This window comes from Astyanax mexicanus, chromosome 17, assembly GCF_023375975.1.
Source record: "Astyanax mexicanus isolate ESR-SI-001 chromosome 17, AstMex3_surface, whole genome shotgun sequence".
Classification (NCBI taxonomy): domain Eukaryota; kingdom Metazoa; phylum Chordata; class Actinopteri; order Characiformes; family Acestrorhamphidae; genus Astyanax; species Astyanax mexicanus.
The window spans coordinates 38,473,350-38,499,426 of NC_064424.1; the positions used below are offsets into that span (position 1 = coordinate 38,473,350).

Sequence of the window (26,077 nt, forward strand, 5' to 3'; positions counted from 1 at the left end):
ACTACCACAGAAGATATACTACCAGATATACTACCAAAGAAGATATACTACAAAAGATATACTACCAAAGAAGATATACTACCAAAGATATACTACCACAGAAGATATACTACCAAAGATATACTACTACCAAAAATATACTACCACAGAAGATATACTACCAAAGATATACTACCACAGATATACTACAAAAGATATACTACCACAGAAGATATACTACCAAAGATATACTACCACAGAAGATATACTACCAAAGATATACTACCAAAGAAGATATACTACCAAAGATATACTACCACAGAAGATATACTACCAAAGATATACTACCAAAGAAGATATACTACCAAAGATATACTACCACAGAAGATATACTACCAAAGAAGATATACTACCAAAGAAGATATACTACAAAAGATATACTACCACAGAAGATATACTACAAAAGATATACTACCAAAGAAGATATACTACCAAAGATATACTACCACAGAAGATATACTACCAAAGAAGATATACTACCAAAGATATACTACCAAAGATATACTACCAAAGAAGATATACTACCAAAGATATACTACCAAAGAAGATATACTATCAAAGATATACTACCAAAGAAGATATACTACCAAAGATATACTACCAAAGAAGATATACTATCAAAGATATACTACCAAAGAAGATATACTACCAAAGATATACTACCACAGAAGATATACTACCAAAGATATACTACCAAAGAAGATATACTACCAAAGATATACTACCAAAGATATACTACCAAAGAAGATATACTACCAAAGATATACTACCAAAGAAGATATACTATCAAAGAAGATATACTACCAAATATATACTACCAAAGAAGATATACTACCACAGAAGATATACTACCAAAGATATACTACCACAGAAGATATACTACCAAAGATATAATACCAAAGAAGATATACTACCAAAGATATACTACCACAGAAGATATACTACCAAATATATACTACCACAGAAGATATACTACCAAAGATATACTACCAAAGAAGATATACTACCAAAGATATACTACCACAGAAGATATACTACCAAAGATATACTACCAAAGAAGATATACTACCAAAGAAGATATACTACCAAAGAAGATATACTACCAAAGATATACTACCAAAGAAGATATACTACCAAAGATATACTACTAAAGGACTAGCTTGTATATCTTAGCTTAGGAGAGTTTAGCTGCTAACACACACACACACACACATACACACAAAAACAAATTTTTACATTTTTAGTTAAAGAATGCATTTCACACTGTTTTAGATGATTAAATGAGTTAATACAAAGCAAATGAAGGTTCCCTCGACCGTCCTTGTGGTCTGTAGGGGAAAAACTGAGCTTGTAAGTTGAGGAGAACATCAGCTCAGGCATCATGAGAGTCAGTCTCGCTTTATAGCGAATACTAGGGAGGACCCCAGCAGAGAACGAGAGGCAGGCTTGTTGCTAGCAGCTCTAAAATCACAATGGTGATAGTTGTATACATGCAGGTTTATTATGACAGAGCAGCAAGAAAACTGTGAAAGCCCATGTCGGAGCAGCAAGTAACAGGCGAAGAACTCTCCTAGATGTTTGTTTGACTATGTAGATTTGATGCTGTAATGCTAAGTGTCTAGTGGGGATGTTTGTTAAATCATTGGTTATTTAATTAGCTGGCCTAGCTAGCTCAATAGATAAACAATGGTGTTTTGGTAATAGCTAGGAAACTGCCTTCCCATCTTGCTATTTGACAAACATGCTTTAAAAGTGAAGTTCAGTCCAGGTATGTGTATTTACTTTGTTAAATAGCCCATTATTTGGTGCAGACTTGATTTGGAATGCTTTTACAATGAGCTGCATAAATCACAAATCAGAAACACTAGTAATTACTGATGACCCTAGAATGGTTTGATTTTTTCTGATTGTAATTTACTGTCAATCATGCAATGCACAAACCCTTTTCTTTTGTGTTTGCTGTGTGTTTGCTGTCTGCTGTGCTCAATACAGTCACATAAAGCTAGAAGGAAAAACCAGAGAAACAGCAGCGTGACAGTGAACATTTACACTCGACCTGTAGAGGGAGCCTCATAAGAAAACCAACCAATGGTTGCGTACTGTGCCTTTAAACATCTTAAACAACATGAAACTCATTAATTAACTGAAAATGTTGCATAGTGTGCCTTTAAGCTAATGTAGGAAATCTATCACACTGAGAATCTGAGATGTGTGATTGGGAGCACAAATATAATTGTGAGGATTGAGCTTTTTAGTGGTTGAAAATTTGATAACCAACTAATAATTGTTTACTATTATTATTAGTAGTAGTAACTGTTGTGTTTCACAAACTTTATGATGAAATGTATATTATCATGTTTAACAAATGACAATAGTATTGATTATCACTATTATTTCTGGGACAATACATCACCCAAACAATTTATATAAAAAAATATGTTGATCTGGTTTCTGTCTTCACTGAGACTCCAGCTGTCTTTACTACTAAACTAACAACTGTGTTTTCAAAATCAATGATGTTTCTTTAAAAACTGAAACATTTCTAATTTAACCTTCCATTTAAGCATCTTTAACAATGTGAAGCAACCTTATAATATTACTGCAAATAAATCTGCCATTATAAACACAAGTTTGAAAGGAAGCCACCCCACACAAGTTTTACTACCACAGCTAAACAGCAGGCTGCAGTCACAGCTGAACATCACTGGTGTTCAGCAGACTGTAGTCTGTGTGATTAAGAGATGTGTGAATGATATAATGGATAAGAGGATAACAGTCTGTATTGGAGAACTGTGTAAACTGTAATGGATGAATGGATGCTGCTTTTCACTTATTAGAAACAGCTTTGAAACAGCAATTGTCAATAGGTCAGTATTCATATTAACAAATGCTTGTTATTAAATGTAAGCCAGCCTTTCTAAAAAGCTGAGCGTGGCCCTCATTTACAGTGATATTCAGAAACCAAGGATTAAACTAAAAAAGTAAGCTGTAATGAAAATATTGAATCAGTAAAATCATCAGCACATACGAAGGGTGCACCCCTTTCATTTCTAAAGGATAAACTCTGTGCATGTACGTCCTGTCTGAACCTTCATTTGTGTTTCCATACCTCAACATCTTTCAGAGACTGAATGTGGACCCCACTATTGTTGCCCTGCTCCACAAGCTCCGGATCAAACAGATCCATTAGAATTATCCTCTTCAATCCTGGAGTCTCCTGTCTTTCCACATTACCCAGAAGAACTTTGGCCTTTTCAGGCTTATCACAGATCACTGTAGAGATCTCAGCTAGGAGAAAAGAATGAGACGAGCCAGTCACTGGACTATTAACTGGTACATTATCCTAACATTACCTAAAACACCCAGTACCCTTTTACACAGGTCACCAGTTTGCACTTAACCCCCTGCCTAACAGTGTTATACTAAATTAAGTCATTTCAAACAAAATTACAGTATTTCTTTTGTTTTAGTTTAGAATGAAAAATAAGAGGATTATATGAAAATAGAGTTGCCACTGTCAGATAGCGTTGACTAATGCCTCAGACCACAATTAGCTTGTGGGAAAATTATAGTTAGGGGTTTTCTCCTCAGTTTACTATGTAATTAATTATGATGATACAATACAATTAGAATTACAATTAGGTTTTAGCTTTATTTTTATCTATAGCTTGTGAGGTTTCAATTTAGCTTTAACTTTAGCTTGCCAGCTTTAGCTTTAACTTGTTAAATGTTTACTTTTAGCTTTAAATTGTCAGGTTTAGCCTTAGCTTTAAATGTATAATGCCAGATTTAGCTTTGGCTTCAACCTTAGCTTACCATCTTTAGCTTTAGCTTTAGCTCACCAGGTTTAGATTAAGCTTTAACTTTAGATTGCCAGCTTTAGTTTTAACTTTAGATTGCCAGGTTTAGCTTTAGCTTTAGTTTTCCAATATTAGCTTTAGTTTTATCTATAGCTTGTCAGGTTTCAATTTAGCTTTAACTTTAGTTTACCAGGTTTAGCTTTAGTTTTATCTATTGCTTGTCAGGTTCCAATGTAGCTTTAGCTTTAACTTTAGCTCACTAGTTTTAGTTTAAATTTAAGGTCATTATGTTTAATGTAATCTTAGCTCACCAGATTTAGTTTAGTATTAACTTTAGCTTGTTTAGCTCAGGTTTAGCTAAAGTTTTATCTATAGTTTGCCAGATTTAATCTAACTTTAACTTTAGACTAACAGGATTAGCTTTATTTTCATATAGGTTCATATAGGTTAACTTGCCAAGTTTCAATTTAGTTTTGAGCTCTAAGTTTAGCCTACAAGGGTTTGTATTAGCTTTACCTTTGCTTGCCAGATTTAGCTTTACTTTTATACTTAGCTCACCATTTTCAGCTTTAGCTTTAACTTTAGATTGCCAGGTTTAGCCTTAGCTATAGTTTGCCAGAATTAGCTTTAGTTTTATCTATAGCTTGCCAGGTTTCAATTTAGTTTTATCATTAGGTTACCAGATTTAGCGTTAGATTTAGCATTTAAAGCTTAAGCTTTAGCATTAACTTAAGCTCACCTGGTTTAGCTTTATGATTAACTTTAGCTCATCGGGTTTAGCTTTAGCATTAACATTAGCTCACCGGGTTTAGCTTTATGATTAATTTTAGCTAGCCAAGTTTAGCTTTAGCTTAAACTTTAGCTCACCAGGTTTAGCTTTAGCATTTACTTTAGCTCACCGGGTTTAGTTTTATGATTAATTTTAGCCTGCCAGGAGTAACTTTAGCATTCAATTTAGCTCACCAGGTTTAGCATTAGCTTTAACTTTCGCTCACCAGGTTTAGATTTAGCATTCATTTTAGATTTCCAGGTTTAGCTTTAGTTTTAACTTTAGCTTGTCACCTTTAGCTTTAGCATTAACTTCAGCTTGTCAGGTTTAGCTTTAGCATGAACTTTAGCTCACTGGGTTTAGCTTTATGATTAATTTTAGCTAGCCAAGTTTAGCTTTAGCTTAAACTTTAGCTCACCAGGTTTAGCTTTAGCATTTACTTTAGCTAGCCAAGTTTAGCCTTATCGTTAATTTTAGCCTGCCAGGTGTAACTTTAGCATTCAATTTAGCTCACCAGGTTTAGCATTAGCTTTAACTTTCGCTCACCAGGTTTAGATTTAGCATTCATTTTAGATTTCCAGGTTTAGCTTTAGTTTTAACCTAAGCTTGACAGGTTTAGCTTAAGTTTTAACTTAACCGCAACTGGTTTAGCTTTCGCTTTAACCTTACTTCACCAGGTTTAGCTTTAGTTTTAACTTGTCAGGTTTATATATATATATATATATATATATATATATATATATATATATATATATATATATATATAATATATATATATATATATATATATTAGTCTATAAATTCTATAATATAACTCCAAACCATGAAACATCAAACAGTATGCTAAGTTTGTTGAAAAAAAAAAAAGGTTTTGGCAGGCATTTCTGTATTAGATTAATTCGAACCACATGTATAATATACAGTACTGTGCAAACGTTTTAGGCTTGAACAGATGCAAATAAACATACATACAGTAAAACATGACAAGAAATTTTCATTTTTAACTATGTTGTATCTTGTGATCCGAGCTGAAGTGTAGAGATTATAGATTTCTCCTGGATGCTCCTCAGCCAGCATGTGTATATTATGTTCAGTTCCGTCAGCAGCTCACCTGCTTTACCAATTTAGCAGTAATTTACCAAACCAGGTGTAGATATGATGAGAAATAACTCTATTAAACTCAGATGAGGAGAGATTAGGAGATGTTTTAGGGAAACAGGGCTGTAAAAGCTTTGCTTTTTGTAAAATTGCTGTTTGTATTCATTGTAATACAAGTGTTTTACTGAGCTAATAAACACTTACTGTACAGATAAGAAGCTTTTTTTTACTGAAATCCCCACAGATGCCTAAAACTTTTGCCCAGTACTGTATGTTTCAGAAATATGTTGTTCATAACAATAATATTTTTAATGTAAGAAATTTAATTGTGCAATTTACGGATAATATATGCTTACAAATGAGCTTTGATATTGATGATTTTTATACCATATCAGCTTCTGGAGACGCCTGTAGCACAGGGAACCTTGACACTGCTCCCTCTCCCTGTATTCTCCTCTACCTGTATTCTCCTCAGCCTCTCGTTTCTCTCCCGCCGCGTGCCGTTTAACTCGGTAAGTTAGCACTGGTGTGTGTTCTAAATCACGTCCTATCACAGAAATAGTGCACTATATTGTGTGTTAACCAATGGTAAATAATGCACTAGTTCTGTGATAGGGAGGGACTGATTTAGAATGCAGTTAAAGCCACCTCACTGCCCCTCCTCCGCTCAGAGAACAGCCACTCCTGAACAGAGGCTGCTCTTCTGATTGGCCGTGAGTCTCCGTGTCAGGAACAATGAGAGTCGCAGACTCTGTTAAGGAGGGGTGGCTGTTCTCTCGCAGAGGGGGGCAGCGCCACAGCGGTGTCTCTGAAACAAATCACTCGCCTTAATTACTAACCTTATAAATACGGGACAAAACGCGCCCGGATCAATTCAATACGGAGAGCGAATTTTACTGCCCAAATACAGGACGATTCCGGATTTCAAGGGACAGTTGGCAACCCTAGCTTAAGCATTAACTTTAGCTCAACAGGTTTAGCTTTAGTTTTACCTTTACCTCACCAGGTTTAGCTTTAGCTTTAACTTTAGCTCACCATGTTTAGCTTTAGCACTAACTTTGGATTGCCAGGTTTAGCTTTAGTTTTAACTTTACCTCACCAGGTTTAGCTTTAACTTTAGATTGCCAGGTTTAGCTTTAGTTTTAACTTTACCTCACCAGGTTTAGCTTTAGCTTTAACTTTAGATTGCCAGGTTAAGCTTTAGCACTAACTTTAGATTGCCAGGTTTAGCTTTAGTTTTAACTTTACCTCACCAGGTTTAGCTTTAGCTTTAACTTTACCTCACAAGGTTTAGCTTTAGCACTAACTTTAGATTGCCAGGTTTAGCTTTAGTTTTAACTTTACCTCACCAGGTTTAGCTTTAGCATTAATTTTAGATTGCCAGGTTTAGCTTTAGTTTTAACTTTAGCTCACCAGGTTTAGTTTGGCTTTAGCTCACCAGGTTGCTCTGACCCAAAGAGAGCTAATTATACATGGAGTAATTATACATGGAGCGGAGAGCAATACTGGTAAATTTAGCTGATATTTATTACATTTTTGGAAGATGCTCATAAATCTTTGAACTCAAAATAATTTGTACACTGAGAACCAGTGGAGGCAGAACAACATAATTGTCAGATTTAATTTCTCAGGGGCTTTAAATATATAGATTACAGAAAGCTTATAGTCTTACCTATGTTGATGATGTATCGAATGGCGTCAGGCCCTAGTGTGTCATATAGTGGTACAACAACCATGGAGTAAGTGTAGCATGCTAGCTCTGCTATTATCCACTAAAACACACAGAAAAGAAAAAGTGAGAAACTTTCAGCTGTGTCAACTTCAGAAATTTGATTATTGAGTCTCAGTCAATGCTCTCTCTGACTGTAGGTTTTACCTCCGGCCTGTTCTGTGCAAAAACTCCGACCAGCTGATCAGAATTAGGCTGGCAGCCCTGATACAGCAAACCTGAGCCCAGGTGCTCTGCCCGGGTCATGACCTGCAGGAGGAAAAACACAGGACAGTCTAGTGACTCAAAGTACTACCGATCAAAAGTTTGGAATCACTGCAAATCACTGCATTTGCTAAAACACTGGCAGCAGCCTGAGTTCTGTATGTCATACAGTGTAGAATGCACAACAGCAAGTTTCAAAATGATGTCCAGAGTAATATATATTTTTATCTGACAGTTATTCAGTCCTTCTCCTGTAAAATTACAATTTTGCTTTGTCAGGGAGGCCCCGTGCCACACAACCCCCACCTCAAGTGTAAATCCCGCACACAGAAAACAGTGATTGGTCTACTCAGCACAAGAAGAGGCCAATCAGAATGTATGTCACATTCACCAGGGTCATCATTTGCTTGCTCTGTTGAAATATACTGTTTTTTTGGACACTGAACATGATTTGCAAGTGTCAGGGACACACTATCAGTATGTGTGTTTCAACCAAAACATAACTTATCAAGAATACAATTCTATTAACTAAAATAGAACTAAAATTTACAGAACTTTTCTCAGAAATCATAATGACTGTTATCCATAATGCTAACATCAAAATTGCTTTTCTGTTATGTATCAGCTGCATTAGCCTTGTAGCTAATGCAGTGCAGTGTTTTTACATTAGCAGCGTCTAACACTCACCTCTTTATAAGACAGCCATTTGTACGGCTGGTTGGGCAGGCGGGAGCCCAAACATGGTCCATCACCTAAAGAGACAATACGACAGAATAATCAAACAGCACTTCACTAACTCCTAAACTAAAGGGAACTTTCACTTCCTACAGACAGTAGTGGCGGGGCTCGTTGTGGCAGAGCTTGTGTTGGCATGGCTCATTGTAGCAGGGCTCGTTGTGGCAGGGCTTGTGGCAGTTAAGATTACAGGCAAATGAAATGGCAGGTTTACTTTTTTCATATATAATAATTCTGAATAAAATAGATAAAAGAAATCTGAAAATTATGGTTTGTTATATGATTCACATGTGAAAATGGAATATATAATATATAATATATAATAAGTTGCATTTATAGAATCCAGATGTGAAACCACTCCAAACAGCAGACTGAAGTTTTTACAGATGCTGTTATTTGATCATTTATAAAAGAGTAAATAAAGATAACGACTTTTTTGTTTTGATATGGACTTTGAGACAATATTTCAAAACACTGCACTGAAATTAACCAGTTTGGTTTCAAATCTAAATCATGAGTGTCTGATCACAGCTTTGTCTTCTGGGTTCTCTCATTTTGTTTCAATATTTTACTACCTGGTCGTTAAGCTAATCTGGAGGCTGCTATGTTTTACTGCAAATGTCTGATTCTTTCCTCGGCTGTGATATGTTTTTACAATTGCCCGTTTTTTAACATTAAAAGATAATAAGTTAATTTAAAAAGCATCAAAGCTACCCTGAGACACAATAATACAGTAAAAAGGTTAGAATCTCCCACATCCACCACACTAAACTATTACTTTTGTGTTCCTCCCAAAATATATGGAAGTACCAGGATTTATACTGTTTAGTAATTAATATACAGAATATGTTGAAATTAATACAGTGATTTTTAAGCGATTGATGCCACTAATATGAATATAATTCCATTTTGCACATTTAACATTCATTCTCTTATTTCCATTTAACACACATTATTAAAATTGTATGTCTTAAGAAAAAGGGAAAGGTGAGATTTCAAATTGTGACCCCCATACTTGTAGCTTCATCTCCCACGACATAGATTGGTTTAATGGAGTCTTTCTCCGTACCACACGGTCAAGCTGCTCCCACAACAGCTGAATAGGGTTCAGATCTGGGGCTGTACTGGTCACTCCATTACAGTCAAGATTCTGGCTCACTCCTTATTTCTTAAATGTTGCCAACACAATTTGGAGGTGTGTTTGGGGTCGTTTTCCTGGATGAAATTGGCCCCTATCAAGCGCTGTCCACAGGGTATGGCATGTTTTTGCAAAATCTTGTGGTAGCCTTCTTCCTTTAAGATCCTTGCCACTCTGTAAAATTCTCCTATTTTACCACCTCCAAAGCATCCCCAGACCCTCACGAAGCCTCCACCATGCTTGACAGATGGCATTAAGCAAAGGTCATGCAACAATTGGCAATTCTGCCATGAAGTCCAACATCCTGAAGTCGCCCTTTTGACCATTGATGCTGACACTGGTGCTTAGTGCAGCTGTCAGTTGACAGCCTGTGAGGCATCTTTCTCTCAAACTGCACACTCTAAGATATTTATCTTCTTGCACAGTTGTGCATCGGGGCCTCCTACTCCTTTTTCTGTCATTGTTAGAGCCAGTTTGTGTCACTCTTCGAAGGGAGATGGGAGATTAAGGGAGATGGGAGATTAATTTATCTTAGCAATACGAGTATTTTTGCCTGAAAAAAACACCACATATGATTTAAACAGATGCAAATAAACATAAATACAGTAAAAAGTAACAATAATTTCTCATTTTTAGGTAAGAAGGTTGTATCCTGAGCCAAGCTGTAGAACAAAGTTTAGTTCCATATTTCTCCTGGATGCCCTCAGCCAGCATGTGCATATTCAGTTCCATCAGCAGCTCACATGAATTAACATCAGTAAGATTTACATTGAATTTTTATATATATATATATATATATATATATATATATATATATATATATATATATATATATATATATATATATATACTAAGTTTATATATAAACTTGTGCAGTACTCACCGGATACATGTAGCCCTCGCTGGAACACCTCATACAGGGTTGTGGCATCTTCAAAGTAGTGTGTGAGCAGCTCGGGACTGTCGCCTAGCATTGATCTTCGACCACCACCCTTCATTTAAAAGAGAGAGAGAAAGAGACAATTTTAATAGAGATTTATGCAAATGTAAAAAATTGTCCAGCATGATGTGAAACTTTGCAGTAAAGAAGTTGGTAACTTGCTCTTACTGCCTATAACACTGTGGTCAGACAGTCAGCCTTTATACAAAAATACAGTAACCTATGGGAATGTATCCCTAGAAGGCGAAAACACAGCCATTATGCAAATAAATGTTGCTGAGAACTAATAGGAAAAATGCATGTTTTATGAAAGTACTTGGAAAGGTTGAAGTGTATTAAGAAAATTCATTTCAGCAAGTCAATCAATATACATTTAAAGTGACATCTATCTTTTTATGAACAAGAGATACACTCTTCAAAAAAAACCCCGAAAATTGTCGCTGTCCAATGAAAAAGAAGTATCTCCATTTTTATTGATTTTTTGTTCACTACCTAATTTGAACAAACAAACTGTTTCTTACATTGTGCCAATATGTCTTGATGAACAAACCAGTAGAAATACTTTGAAATGAACTAAAATAAACTCTTCTTAGATTGACTTCAATTGAAAGATTAGGATGTTTTTTCTCTCTCCTGTAAAGTTGCTGTTTTGGAGAAAGTTTTTATCATTGGACAGTACCAACGTGCAAAAAGTAAAAATCTCTTCACACTACCAGGGTCCCCTGCTAAGCAGCTGATCTCCCAGCATCCATTGCTATTTGCAGGTAGTTACAGTAATTTTGTGTATTTCACAGCATTTTACTTTTAGAATTTTACTGTAAAATTACAGTAATATGGTTGTATCTGCAGCTTTTTCAGTATCTAAAGCTAAAGAACACAGATACCACATTAAATCACCACAGCAAGCAGTTAGCCATTAGCACAGCGTGTACTCCAGCTCTCTTGCCACGATTTGGCCTCCTCACGTACCGCCTTCAGCACCCCCTCTTTCAACCAGAGCCTACTACACAGCTTTTCAAGCAGTCGACTGAAAGTAGAAGTTGTAATTTCTCAGCTTTAGCTGAGCGCATTTTTAGCACTGCAGTGACACTGGTTAGCATGGTGGGGGTGTATGAGGTGTTTAGAATGCGTTGTGCTGGTACAAGTGGATCAGGTACAGTAGGCACAGTAAAATCATTGATAGAAGCTCTCAATCTTTTGCTGCAGAGTTTATGTTGGTCATCCTCTAGTCCTTCGTCGGTGAGCACAGGACACCTGCCCTTAGGACATTTGCCCGCAGGACACTTGCATATAGGACGCTACCCACAGAAGGCAGTATCTTTATAAATTGGGCATATTTCTTTTTAGTAAACACATAAATAAATAAATGCCCCCCCAAAAAATAATAAACCTGCCATTTTGAACTGGGTCAGCTGGTGTTTATGCTGTGTGACTTGACTGATTTACTATTGTTCCATAATTGAACCTATGATTTGGAAAGGCACTATAGAAATAAAGCATTAAATTAATGTTAAGAAGTACTTCACTTATTAACGGCCCATATTGTACTGTATTGAATTTTATATTGTATTTTCTTCCTCAGTTCCACTCAGTGCTACTGTGGATTCAAGCACTAAACCATGCCTTTTCTCTTAAAATAATTAAAGTCATTTAAGACACTGTGCCTAACACTGAAATACATTAAAATGTTTAAACTATTTATCACAAAACATTTTCTGGTGGAATGGAAATCAACTGGCTATTATTACGGTTGTTGAATATTTCTGAATGTATAGTTTTTTTTGTAATAATGATAAAACACACCCATATAACACATCTACAATCTACTTTGTATTCATAGTCCTGTGTTGTACTACTTGACTTAGTATACAATACATATGTCAGTATATATGGTATATCATCATTGGGTCATACATTTCCTTTGTAGTGGCAATAAAACACTTTGTTGACATTGCATGGATCAGTTAATCTAGTTTTCAGCAGGATGGTGGGCATGTCCAAACAGGGGGCCTGGACCAAGTGGGAGCATATAGCTGACCGTAAGATGACCTGGACAGAACTGTGGAAGGTGGAACCACACCATTTCAAGTTCTTAGTACAGTCAGTCTATGATGTCCTCCCGAGCCCTGCTAACCTGTTCACCTGGGGCCTGGTGGACTCACCGGTGTGCCAACTTTGCCAGAAAAGGGGATCTTTAGAACACATCCTCAGCTGCTGTTCAAAAGCTTTGGGAGACGGTCGTTACCGGTGGCGACACGACTAGGTTCTGCAGTCAGTAGCAGACACCATTTGCACAGGCATCAAGAACATCAAAGTCCCAATGCCCCTCCAAAAGAACCATCAACTTCGTTCGGGCAGGTGAGAAGCCTCAGCCCCCGAAGAAGACCCAGGGGGGCCTGCTTGCAACAGCCAGGGACTGGCAACTACTGGTCGACCTTGGAAGACAGTTGAGGTTCCCAGACATCATTGCAACAACAACACTCCGGCCAGATATGGTCTTGATATCTGGGGCTACCAAGCAGGTGCTATTACTAGAACTAACTGTCCCCTGGGAAGAACGAATGGAGGAGGCAAATGCTAGAAAGAAGGCCAAGTATGCAGACCTGGTGGCTGAGTGTCAAACCAATGGGTGGAAAGCCTGCTGCGAGCCGATAGAAGTGGGCTGCAGGGGCTTCGCAGGCCAGTCTGTACATCGGGTCCTCGGACTCCTAGGGATCTGTGGACTGCATAGGAAAAGAGCCATAAAGAACATCATGGAGGCTGCGGAGAAAGCTTCTCGTTGGCTCTGGTTGAAGAGGGGGGATGCGTGGCGTAGTGCGCTACCTGGACACAAGTCGGGGCCTGATCAACCCGGCTGGGTCACCCGGGTGAGGGTGTCTGATGTGAGACCCGAAACACCCCATGACCCCAGGCACATCACTGAAGATGTGTCCAGGTTGCACCATGAGGTGTATAGTAGTACTGAGACAGGTGAGCATTAGTGATGTCATATATAAGGTTTGTGTCTTTTTGAATAACTCATAACCAGTAACAACAGAGTACCAGAGTATAAAGCAAATATGGCAGGCCTGTTCTGTGTCAACTTAGGACATGTCAACATGTTTTGAGTTTGAGGAGAGTTGCCTAAGGGCAGCAAAAGAAAGTGTCTGGTTTCATATCTTACTACCAAATTACATGCAAAAATAAAGCACACAAATATTCTAGAGTTTTAGTCACATGCTTTTTTGCTATGCCTGCAATAGTTAGCTATGTTAAGCTAACCATCTAGAAGGGATCCTACCCAATCAATGACAGCACCCTGCAAAACATACACATCCCCAAAACACAAGGGTGTTAAAATAATTTGTTAGGTCATGGCTATATATATATTATGTGTTATGATGTCATAGCATTCTGTTCATTTGGATTATTTAGAAAGAACAGTATTGGTCTGCTGATTTAATAAAAAGGTAAATTATATATTTTCAATGATAAATAATGAGGCAGTGCTGGACTTAATACAGTCATACAGTATATTTTATTGACTTTAAGAGCAAAGATAAATACTGTCACGCAAAAACCTTACATCTTTCAAAATGCAGCAAAAAACATTTTTGTAAGCATATTTGAGAACAGATGTTCGTGTATGGTATCTCTTTAAAGAAATAATTATTCATGGGACCAAAAAGAGTAAAGAGTTTTATTGTATTGATAAAGAAAAAAACATTTGAAATACCTTTATTTTAAACTATGTGATAACTATAACATTATTGTGCCTAATTGATGCTTCTAAATACTTTTTTTGACTAATAATAAACAGGCCTTGTGCAGATAAGGAATTTGATAATATTAATAAATATGGACTGCTATACAGAGCTATTAAAGAAGTATCATAACAAAACTCCAGACTGAGATCTGAATTCACAGTCCTGCTCTTTACTCTATATTTCTCCTAGAGTTATACAGTATAATATAATCCATAAAATAAAATCATTATATGGATGAAGTGTTTTGGCAGCTCTATATTTTGCTATAAGGGATTTACATTCACCATGTAAAGTTATAAACTGCTCCCTTTCATTGGTGAGATATAGTAGTGATCTGCTCCTGGTATATTTTTGTCTTTCTCCAAAGGGCTGGAAACTTTATAAGAAAAAAACACTGCAGGACCCGACAGTGTTGGGTTACATCCCCCTCCCTCCCTCTATCTCCGCATAATGCACCACCTGATTGGCCGAGAGATTTCATTCACATGTCATTCTTCAGAGAAAACTCTGCTGATCCTGAGCAGTAAACCCAGCTGTAAACCTGATATTACTATTTTTTATGCCTTAAATTTCTTCAAGTTCTGTAAGGACATAAATAAGGATTACTGGCGAATGGATTGATGCATTTACTCATGTTTTAAACGACTTTGAAGCCAGCAGGGAGAGGAAAGCACAGGGTGTGTGAGTGTTGACTTCTAGTAACCCTGGGGGATTACACAAGCTGCTGTAAAACTGTACAAAACGGTCTAACGCACTCTTTCGTCTCTAATTCAGGAACCGTAATATGGACGTACGAAAAACACAAATATGCAAATTATGAATCATATTTTTTATTAAAAAAGGCATATTTCACACTAAATGTTTATTTTCTTAAAATTATACAGCTAAATAGGCTAGATAACTGATTCTATGTAACATGTGGGGAGCAGTAGCTCTCCAGCCCAGAAGGTTGTAGAACCCAAGAGAAAAAAAGGGAAATAATAATAATGATAATTATTATTATAATAAAAATAGATATAATTATTATCATATATAGTATTCTAGTAATAGTTATAATAATATATATATATAATTCTTATAATTTAACCCCTCAACACAAAGGAAAATGAAAAACCTGAAAACGGGCATAAAACAAAGACCTGAAAACAGGCAAAAAAAAAAAGACCCTGAAATGGGCGGAAAACAAAACCCCAAGAACAGGTGGAGTGCCGAGAAGGGGTGCAAAAGGAATCGCGGCAAACGAGTGGGAGAGTAAGTAAGTCTGGCCAGAGAAGCTTGGCCGCTCCAATAGAAAACAAAACAAAAACGGCTTCTCAGAACTGAACGGGGAGTGTATAAGGTGGTTATGAACTGAGCTGTGGTTCCGACGGGGGAAAAGGAGGAACCGGGGTCGACAAACAAAAAGGTAAACTAAGGAGAGCGGCCACGAGCCTCACGCCCATCAAATACAAACCAATAGAGGGTCTGAATGGCGCGATTTATGTTTGTTACTAATTACACAATAAATATTAGTAAAGATTTTAAATCTGTGATTTAATGGATTTATATATGTTAAGGTGCTCGTAATAAATTAGAATATCATTGGAAAGTTAATTTATTTCAGTAATGCAATTAAAAAAGTTAAACTCACATATCAAAGAGATTCATTACACACAGACCTTTTCAACTGTTTATTTATTTTAAAGTTGGTGATTATGACTTACAGTTAATGAAAACCTAAATGTCAGTATCTTTAGAAAATTAAAATATTGTGAAATTTATTATAGTAGATTTATGGTGTCACAATCTAAACAGCAATTCAACGCAACACGTACAAAGGATTTGTAAGCCTTTAATTGGTCCCTCAGTCTATTCCAGTAGGCTGCACAATCGCGGAGAAGAAAGTTGTCCAAAAGGCAATTATTGGCTGTCTACAGAGTGCTTACTCTAAACATATTAATGGAAAGTTGAGTGAAAGGTAAAAGTGTGATAGAAAAAGGTGTACAAGCAACAAGGATAACCTCAGCCTTAAAAGGGTTATCAAGAAAAGGTGAACCAATATATATTTTTTTAAGATTCACAAGATAAGGACTGCTGCTGGAGTCAAAAACCACTACACCAGATATATCGAGGACATGAGCTGCTTAAAGTCTAGTGTAAAGTTTCCACAATCAGTAATGGTTTGAGGAGTCATGTGATGTGCTGGTGTTGGTCAACTGTGCTCCGTGTACCAGGACATTGTACAGAACTTTTTGATTCCCTTAAGCTTTATGGATATGGAGATTTCATTTTCCAGCAGGAACTGGCACACTGCCCACACTGCCAACAATATCAATACCTGGTTTAATAGCCACAGTATCACTGCTCCTGACCTAAAGAATCTGTGGGTTATTGTCAAGAGGAAGATAAGAGACACCAGACCCAGCACTGTAGAGCGTCACTATCAAAACTTCCAGAAAACCTCAGCACTGCTACAGGCTGATCACCTCAGTGACACACCACACTGGTGCAGTAATTCATTAAAAATGGGACCCAACCAAGTTCTGCATGCATATACTGGACATACTTTTTAGAAGACATTTCTACATGGTTATAATATTAAGTTTTTTTTTAGATGCAGATTTTTGGGGTTTCATTAGCTATAAGCCCTAATAATCAAAATGACATGAAATATGCACCTGTAAGGGTGGCTGACATATTGCCTAATTTTACCATAATCAAGTCAAATATATATATTAGGATAAAAAATGATAAAAGTGTCAGTAATGCAAAATAGAAGGTTTTATAAGTGATTTCTTTTAGTTTACTTTTATTTTGTCTTTATTGTAAAATAAATAATGTCCTGTGGTGAATGACGTATGAAATATACGTTTTTCTAAAATAAATCTGATTTTATTATACCGGTAATCCCTTTTGGCATTAATAAACATGTTTACTGTACCAATAAAAGGTTTTAAAATGTAGCAGAATCCTGCAGTATTTATCATAGAAAATAAAGTTTTGTAATAAAAATGTGTTGTGTTGTGTTATGTTTTGTGACACGGATCATTAGGGTTTTAAACAAGCAGCTTAGGGATTCTTTTGTCAAGCAAGATCCAGAAAGTTCCTCAGAAATCTGGCAGTTCAGGACAGTTTGAAATTTGAATGTAAAATGAGTTCATCAAAATTTTTAGTTTTTAAACGTCCATTTGTCAGGTATCAATATATCAAAATATTGGTAAATTGACACAAGTTGAGTTTTTTTTATATCAGATTCTAACTGTGGACCTCCAGAAACTGGAGTTGACTGTAAATCATTATATAATGACAGTTAATTATCAAAAAACAATATAGAGAAAAACAACGGTGCAAATTTATCACATTTTGTATTGGTGTACTAAGGGGTGGAGTTAATTGTCAGTCAGCCTACCTCCACTTCTTCAGACTGGTTGCTAAGATCACAGGGCGGCGCGATGCCACGGGGACGCGTGGCCAGCCAGTACGCCAGCACAGCGGTCAGTGCACCCAGGCCCACCAGCGTGGAGGTGGGCAGTGAGCGGAACAGCTGGCCCAGATCGTCCAGCTCGGGCAGCCGCAGACCCAATAGCAGCTCCTGAGCCTGCATCTTCTCCATCAGCGTCGAGCTCAGCTCTGAGGAAGACAAGCAGACAACCAGAGAGTGAGAAAAGCAGCAGTCATCACATTCTTTAATATAGGGAAGAGTTTAACTGGATACTGTGTTATATGTGGAACTAAGATCACTACACTGGTCATTATGTGAATTATCGGGCGTGGCTGTTTTAGGTTTATCTGTAATTCAAAAATTCAGCTTTATAGTCATCACTGATACAGGGGTGTACAACCAAACACTGTTACTACAGATCTCTGGTGCAGTAAAAGACCGGGGACATTCGTGCAATGACAACACACAGGGAGCAGAGACAATCAGTACAAAAGACAACAGACAGTAAATACAATAAATGCAGTATATACAAGTGTGGTTAAGGTGCAGTTTTTACTACATTTTACTATAAACAGTAAACTTTAGTGCAGTGTTATTTCCAGTAGAGGAAAGTAAAAAATATTCCAATATATAACATACTACAGTCACCTGACACGCAGAGAAAGTTAGTAGTAAGGTAGTAAGGTCATTAGTCAGAGTCTGATTAAAGTGTTTGTCCTGTGGTATGCGTTTTTACACATTATAAATTAATGGTTAAAAACAGGGTCTTTGACAACATAAGACTGTGGAATCATCTACAAGTGGAATCATCTACAAGTGAAGCAGCCACTGTAAGTCCGACCAAGCAAACCAAGAAAATCAACCTAGCACTAGGCTTCATGTACACAGGAACAGAAAACTGAAGCTGACGGTTGTGCTGTATTTGGTTTTAAAGAGCAATTTAAATATTCTTGAGGTGAGCTGCAAAAATTTGGGAACCCCTTCTGTAGTGCATATGTAGTCCAGCGATTGTAATAGTAATAAAGTACATACCCAAATTAGAAAGGTTAGGACCATATGAAACAAGCTAATAAAAACACAGGTTTTCTACATTTGCTTTTATTTGATTTGACATTATGAACTCACAATATTTTATGTTTTAGTGGATTAACTTCATTTCATTTAATAATATACATCCATTATTATACATCAATTTCTGCATTTCAGACCCAAACACATTCCAAAAGAAGTTGGGACAGGCAGTTAAGGGCTAGTAATAAATTTTGTATTTTACGTATGATTACATATGAGAGCAGTATCCACAAAAGGCGGAGTCTCTGAAAAGTAAAGATGGGCAGAGGATCTCCAGTTTGTAATAAATGTGTGAGAACATTATTGAAACGATCAATGTTCATCAAAGAATGACTAAAATGAAATAGCATATTCTCCCTCTACAGCCCAGATTATCATTCAATTATTCAAGGTATCAGAAGGAATTTCATTGTGTAAAGGGTAAGAGAGGACACTGTGATAATGAAATTTGGGATAATGGACCATTCCAGGTCTACTTGGGAGGAAATTTACACTTCCCACCTAGACTGTTTTCTTCGCAGGCATGGATGTGGAAGGGGATACAGGTACTGTACTGGCTTGCCTGCAGTCCTGATCTGTCCCCAATAGAAAATGCGTGGAGAATTTTAAAATAAAAATATGCTAAAGACCCTCTACTCTTACACACCTTAAGATGTGATTGCAGTAAAAAAGGGAAAAAATAACACCTAAAACTCAGCAACACTCTGTATTGTTAGTTTTGTGAGAAGGGATGGTGAGAAATGATTGGTAACACTTGAATGGTCCATTTGATGGCCTGATTGATGCCCAACTGCCACTTACTTAAAAATTAACTGAATGTCTATTGATTCAAAATAGAACATAACCCTATACCTAATCCTAACCTTAACTTTAAATCTAACTCTAAACACAATGCTAAAATCTTAAGATTAGAGTTTGGGTTAGAGTTGGATGCAGGGTTCCATTCAGTAGAGAATCATTTAGTTGCACCTTTCAGTTTAGTTACATTTAATAGACATGCAGTTGAATATTAGTTGAATGTCAGTTGAACATCATAAAATGGACCACCAAGTAAAGTGTTACCAAATGCTTTATTGTCCTTACTTTCTTTGGAAAGTGTTGCAGGTCTGAAATGCAGGAATGGATCTATATTAATAAAGTAAAGCAAATTTGAGCAAATAAATCATGAAATATATTGCATTAATAATGTCTGCTATCAAACAGAAGCCAAAGTAAAGCCTTTTCCATACTTTCCCACCTTTTTCTGATTTGGGCTTTTAAGAGCATGTTAAGAGCATGAGCAGGTTGTTGCTACCAGCATCATGTAAACAAAATAAACAGAGTAAATAATGACTATAACAGCTCAGTGTATGATTGTAGCAGCTATGTAAACAGATACTCTGCTCACTTTTTAGGATAAATAGTGTAGTATAATTTAATATAAATGGTTTACTATATATTAATATAAATTGTTTAGTAGAATTTAGTATAAATGGTTATTTAGTATTGTAGCGAGCGCAGGGGGTGGGGTCTGTTATCCTGCGTGTGCTTCTGCTGTATGCCTGTGGTGTGCCTGTCTCTGTGTGCCCGCCTCTGCGTATCTGTGTGTGAGTGGGTGTTAGGTGTGGGGCCTCCCTCTTAGGTGGGGTTATGCAGAGTGGGGGGCACCACTCTGAATCTACCATCTGGTAGATTCTTAGCCAGTTTAGTGACCTTAGGGCTGTTTTCACTGTATCCTTGCCTTGGGTTTAACTCTCCATGCTCTTATAAGAGCAATAAGTGAGCGGTTCCCTGTTAAATAAATAGAGCTTTTGATTGACCTCGTCTCCCGAGTCAAATGGCTTCCTCACGATCGTTACACTGGTGTCAGAAGTGGGATCTGGTGGCCGAGATGGATGAGCTAGACCAGCGGATCCGGAGACTGGGAGGAAAGAGCCAGCGGCGAAGCAGCGAACCGCGGGAGGAGGGTACCGAGCGTTACGCCTGCCCTTCCCTACCCGACGGGACTAGTCAGCCACGAGCTCGGCTGGCTAGCGGAGACTCGCGGGAACGGCGCCGTCAGCAGAACGACGGCAACGGCCGAGAACGAGGAGATGACGGCCGCCAGCAGCACGACGGCGGCGGGCTGCCCGGCGAAAGAGACGGCGGCTGGAGACGGAGCGGGCAGTACCACGCCCCGCCCACCACAGCATTGACGGCGACGGCAGCGAGCATCAATCTTCCCCGCTACAACGGAGAAGCCGCCTGGGAGCCATACGAGGCACAGCTGGTGGTGGTAGCCAAGCACTACGGCTGGTCTCCTGCGATGATCGCTACCCGGTTATGCTTAGCCTTGGAGGGCAAGGCGCTACAAGTGTTGGTGGATCTGCCTACAGAAGAACATGAGGATCTGGAAGCGCTCAAAGCAGCCCTGCGCCAGCGCTTTGGCACGACTCCTCCAACACAAACGCTTCGCCAGCAATTAAGAGAGAGAAAGCAAAAAAAAGGAGAAAAGCTGAGCGTCCTCGCAGCGGAACTCCGAACACTGGTGAGACAAGCATACCCCACGTTTTCCAGCCAAGCCCGCGAGGAGCTCGGGCTTGACGCATTTTTCAATGCGCTAGCGCCTGGCAGTCTCCAACGTCATGTGAGACTGTCAAAAGTGACAACGCTGAGCCAAGCGGTGGAGGAGGCGGAGAGAGCGGCGCTCATCCTCACAGACCCAAGACCCGCGTCCTGTTATCTGGTGGAAGCGGAGGTAGCAGACGAGGTACGAGCAGCTCGAGTGCACACAGCGGAGGCCTCCCCAAGCACCCTGCGATGTTGGCGGTGCAAGCGGCGTGGGCATAAGGCGAGCCAGTGCCGCGCCACGGAGCCGGCGGAAAACGAAGGCGGGACCTCCCAATGAGGGGTGGGGAGCTCCCAACGACAAGAACCCCCCTTAAAGAGATAGTGGTAGGCCGGCTGGGCACCAGGAACGGACTGTGGCTGCACTGCATCATCCAAGGGCTGCCCGTAACAGCGCTCGTGGACACAGGCGCCACCGTGTCTCTGCTGCAAACTGGACTGGCCGGCAAGCTCAAGTTATCACCGTCAAGCACCTGGGAAGAGACCGGCGCCGTGCTGCGCTCTGTCACAGGAGAAAAGATCCACATGGGAGGCAAGAAAAGACTCAAGGTGGAGCTGGCACGTAAAGTCCTCCAGCACGAATTCTGCCTGGCGCCCATCCGCGACGCGTGTATCCTGGGGCTGGACTTTCTCCAAAATCTGGGAGCAGTCCTCGATATCCCCGCAGCTTCGCTCAGAGTGGGCAAATCGCACATTCCCCTGGCAAAGCAGCAAGCACCAAGTTCCGGCGTAGCAGCAAGCACAAGTGGTCCCGATCCGGTCAGGCGGCAGAGAGAGCCTGAATCGTCCCCAGCAGAGAGCACACTGGCAGCAGTCCGCGAGTTATGGCAGCGCAGCATCCAAGGCCTCACGGCGGAGCAAGGTGAGCGGCTGTGGGCGCTCCTCAAGTCGAACTTAGACGCGTTCGCGGCGAGGGAGGAGGACTGTACACGCACCAATCTGGTACAGCATCACATAGATACGGGTGCCGTGTCGCCCATTCGGCTGAGAGCGCACCGTCTGCCCGTAGCCAAGCAGCAAGCGGCCGAGCAAAAACTAAAAGAGATGGCAGAGAGTGGAGTCATCGAACCGTCCAGCAGCCCGTGGGCAGCCCCCGTCGTGCTAGTAAAGAAGAAGGACGGAGGCTGGCGGTTCTGCGTGGACTACCGCCGCCTGAATGCAGCGACGAAAGCGGACTCGTACCCTCTGCCCCGTATCGACGACGCACTGGATAAAGTGGCCGGGTCGACGTGGTTCAGCTCGCTGGACCTGCGCAGTGGATATTGGCAAGTGGAGCTGGCGCCGGAGGCACGAGAAAAGACTGCGTTCACGCTGGGGTCTGGGCTATGGCAGTTCCGCGTGATGCCGTTCGGGTTACGGAACGCGCCAGCCACCTTTGAGCGCTTGATGGAGCGCGTCTTAGCCGACATCCCCAAAGAGCGGTGCATCCTTTACCTGGATGACCTGCTCGCGCACGCGCCGACCTTTGACGAGGCTCTGGGGCGGTTGGAGCAAGTCATTGGCGCCATCAAAGCCGCCAACCTCCGGCTGCACCCAAAGAAATGCCTGTTACTGCAACGCAGGGTCCAGTTCCTGGGGCATGTCGTCAGCGGAGACGGAGTGGCAACCGATCCGAGTAAAGTGCAAGCTGTCCAGCAGTGGCCAACGCCGCGTGACGTAAGTGAGCTTCGGAGCTTCTTAGGGCTCGCCTCCTACTACCGGAGATTTGTTCAGGGCTTCGCGGATATTGCAGCGCCGCTCCACCGGCTGACGGAGAAAGGCATGCCGTTTCAGTGGACAGACGAGGCGGAAAAGGCGTTTCGTCACCTGCGCAGTGTGTTGTGTGCAGCTCCTGTACTGGCGTTACCGCAGGTGGGTGGACAGTTTATTGTGGATTCGGATGCGAGTAACAGAGGGCTTGGGGCTGTGTTATCGCAAGTGCAGGGGGGCCAAGAGCGCGTGATCGCGTATTACAGCCGTGCGCTCAGCAAGCAGGAGCGCAATTACTGTGTTACACGCCGGGAACTGTTAGCAGTAGTCTCGGGACTGAAACATTTCAGACACTACCTGTATGCTACCCCCTTTGTGTTGCGGACTGATCATGCCTCGTTAACGTGGCTAATGCAGTTTAAAGAGCCAGAGGGGCAAGTTGCTCGGTGGATTACTGCTCTCCAAGAATTCCAATTCACCATCCTTCACCGTGCGGGGCGCTTGCACAGTAACGCGGACGCGCTGTCACGCCGCCCGTGTCTCGAGTTGGAGTGTCGCTATTGTGCGCGGCTGGAGCAGCGCGAGGCGGAGGTGGAAGAGAGAGTAGCCGCAGTCAGTGACTCTGGTAGCGGCGAAACAGAGCCGTACAGCCGGGAAGAGTTTGTGAAAGCGCAGGAGGAGGACTCTGTGCTCAAAATAATTCTGCAGTGGAAGCGCGCAGGGCAGCGGCCAGACTGGCGAGACGTGACGCCGCTCGGCCCAGAGTGCAAAGCCTATCGCTCAGCCTGGGACAGCTTGTGTGAGCGTGGGGGCTTGCTTTACCGGCGCTGGGAAGATGCTGTGCCGGGGAGATATGCGTGGCAGTTGTTAGTGCCGCGGAGCTTGCGGCAGCGCGTCTTGTGTGCCATCCATGGGCCAGCCGGTGTGGGACACTTTGGCGTCACTAAGACGCTCCGACAACTTCGGCAGCGTTTTTACTGGCCAGGCTGCCGGGCTGATGTAGAACTGTTTGTCCACTGCTGTGATTTATGCACCGCAAAGAAAGGGCCGGTGGGTAAATCCAGAGCGCCGCTGCAGTCTCTGCGCTCAGGTGCACCGATGGAGAGAGTCGCGGTGGACGTGCTGGGGCCATTCCCGGTGACTGAGGATGGGAACAGGTACGTCCTCGTGGCCATGGATTTCTTCACCAAGTGGCCCGAGGCGTACGCAGTGCCTGACCAAAGCGCGGCGACCACCGCTACTCGGCTGGTGGAGGACTTCTTCTGCCGCTTCGGCATCCCTGAGGAGCTCCACAGCGACCAAGGTCGGAACTTCGAATCCCAGGTGATGGCGGAGGTCTGCAAACGGCTGGGGGTACGTAAGACCCGCACCACCCCCCTTCACCCGCAGAGCGATGGCTTGGTAGAGCGGTTCAACCGCACGCTCGCGACCCAGCTGGCCATAACCACAAGCCGCCATCAAAGAGACTGGGACCGACATCTGCCGCTGGTGCTACTCTCCTGCCGAGCGGTGGTTCAAGAGTCCACCGGTTTCACCCCAGCGCAGCTCATGTTCGGACGGGAGCTCCGCACGCCAGTGGACTTGGCGTTTGGGCTGCCCGCGGGGCTGGATGTGCCCGAAAATGCACCGGAGTATGTGCGCGATCTGGCTGAGCGGCTCACGGCCGTGCATCAAGCTGCGCGTGAGAACCAAGGGGGGGCTTCTAGCAAACAAAAGCGCGGATACGATATGCGCTGCCAAGGCGTGCCACTGGAGCCCGGGACCCGTGTTTGGTTCCATAACCCGCAGCGCAGGAAAGGACGCTGCCCCAAGCTCCAGTCCGACTGGGAGGGGCCGTGCCAGGTGCTGGAGCGCCTCTCCGAGGTGGTGTATCGGGTCCGCACGGGCCGGCGGACTGTTGTGGTCCACAGGGACCGGCTAGCACCCTACCGGCCCAAAGAAACTTTGGAGGCTGGGGAAGGTGCTGGGACTTTGGGGGTTACGACACCACCAGGAACTGGGGGTGGTGGTTTTCCGGAGGAAGCGCGGGGCAGAGCTGTTGCCCGTGTTCGGCGCGCTCCCTCGCACCTGAGAGACTTTGTGTTGGACTAAAAAAAAAAAAAAAAAAAAAAAAAAAAAGAATGTTGTTTATTGTTGTTTACTGCTATGTGTAGCCCATGTGTTTACCCTGTGTTTTGCCACCGAGACGGTTGGCTGTAAGGGGGGGGCTATGTAGCGAGCGCAGGGGGTGGGGTCTGTTATCCTGCGTGTGCTTCTGCTGTATGCCTGTGGTGTGCCCGCCTCTGCGTATCTGTGTGTGAGTGGGTGTTAGGTGTGGGGCCTCCCTCTTAGGTGGGGTTATGCAGAGTGGGGGGCACCACTCTGAATCTACCATCTGGTAGATTCTTAGCCAGTTTAGTGACCTTAGGGCTGTTTTCACTGTATCCTTGCCTTGGGTTTAACTCTCCATGCTCTTATAAGAGCAATAAGTGAGCGGTTCCCTGTTAAATAAATAGAGCTTTTGATTGACCTCGTCTCCCGAGTTAAATGGCTTCCTCACGATCGTTACAGTATAAATGGTTATGTTTTCTGTTAGCAGAAAACAGAAACACAGAGCATAGTCAGTAAAGTAGAGGAAGTTCCAGTAAAATAAACTCACACATCTGTTCTATTCATATACAGCACATTAGGATGTATTTTAATGACTGATACCTGCTACTTACTCAATATTTTGCCCCTAAATAAAACATATAAAGAGTATCCCAACGAACCCAGTGATTTTAACTTCTATATCATATATACACAGCTAAATAAATAAACATATCAAGAGGCTACTTTAAACATGATGTGATGTCTATATTTTTGTAACAATATATGTATTTGTACGTATTTACATCTTTTTTAATATTTGAAATATGTAAATTTGTTATCGTAGATTCCTGTCCCTGAATTGAACTTAAAAATATAATTATGACTTGCTTATTGCGAGTAGATTACTGTGGTAGAGAACTGTGTTGTCAGATTTTAGTGTGTAAAAAATGTTTTATAAAATCTTCATTGCCCTACACTCACCTGCTGTTTTCCCTGGAGAGGAGAGACAAGAGAAGAGTGAATGTTCACTGATCCTGATATT

At 41.1% G+C, this 26,077-nt stretch overlaps 1 protein-coding gene across 3 annotated transcripts in view; it reads right to left on the reverse strand.

Moving 5' to 3' along the window:
* The window catches only part of acsl6 (acyl-CoA synthetase long chain family member 6), a 64,725-nt gene that overhangs the window by 21,273 nt on the left and 17,375 nt on the right, over positions 1-26,077 (reverse strand). For all 3 annotated transcript variants that reach the window (XM_049466765.1, XM_049466766.1, XM_049466767.1), the window contains exons 2-7: positions 17,587-17,807; positions 10,396-10,504; positions 8,327-8,391; positions 7,583-7,684; positions 7,379-7,478; positions 3,149-3,327 (exon numbers count right to left, since the gene is read on the reverse strand). In XM_049466765.1, the coding sequence (XP_049322722.1) occupies positions 3,149-3,327; positions 7,379-7,478; positions 7,583-7,684; positions 8,327-8,391; positions 10,396-10,504; positions 17,587-17,807 (776 nt within the window). The remainder of the gene's footprint in view (positions 1-3,148; positions 3,328-7,378; positions 7,479-7,582; positions 7,685-8,326; positions 8,392-10,395; positions 10,505-17,586; positions 17,808-26,077) is intronic.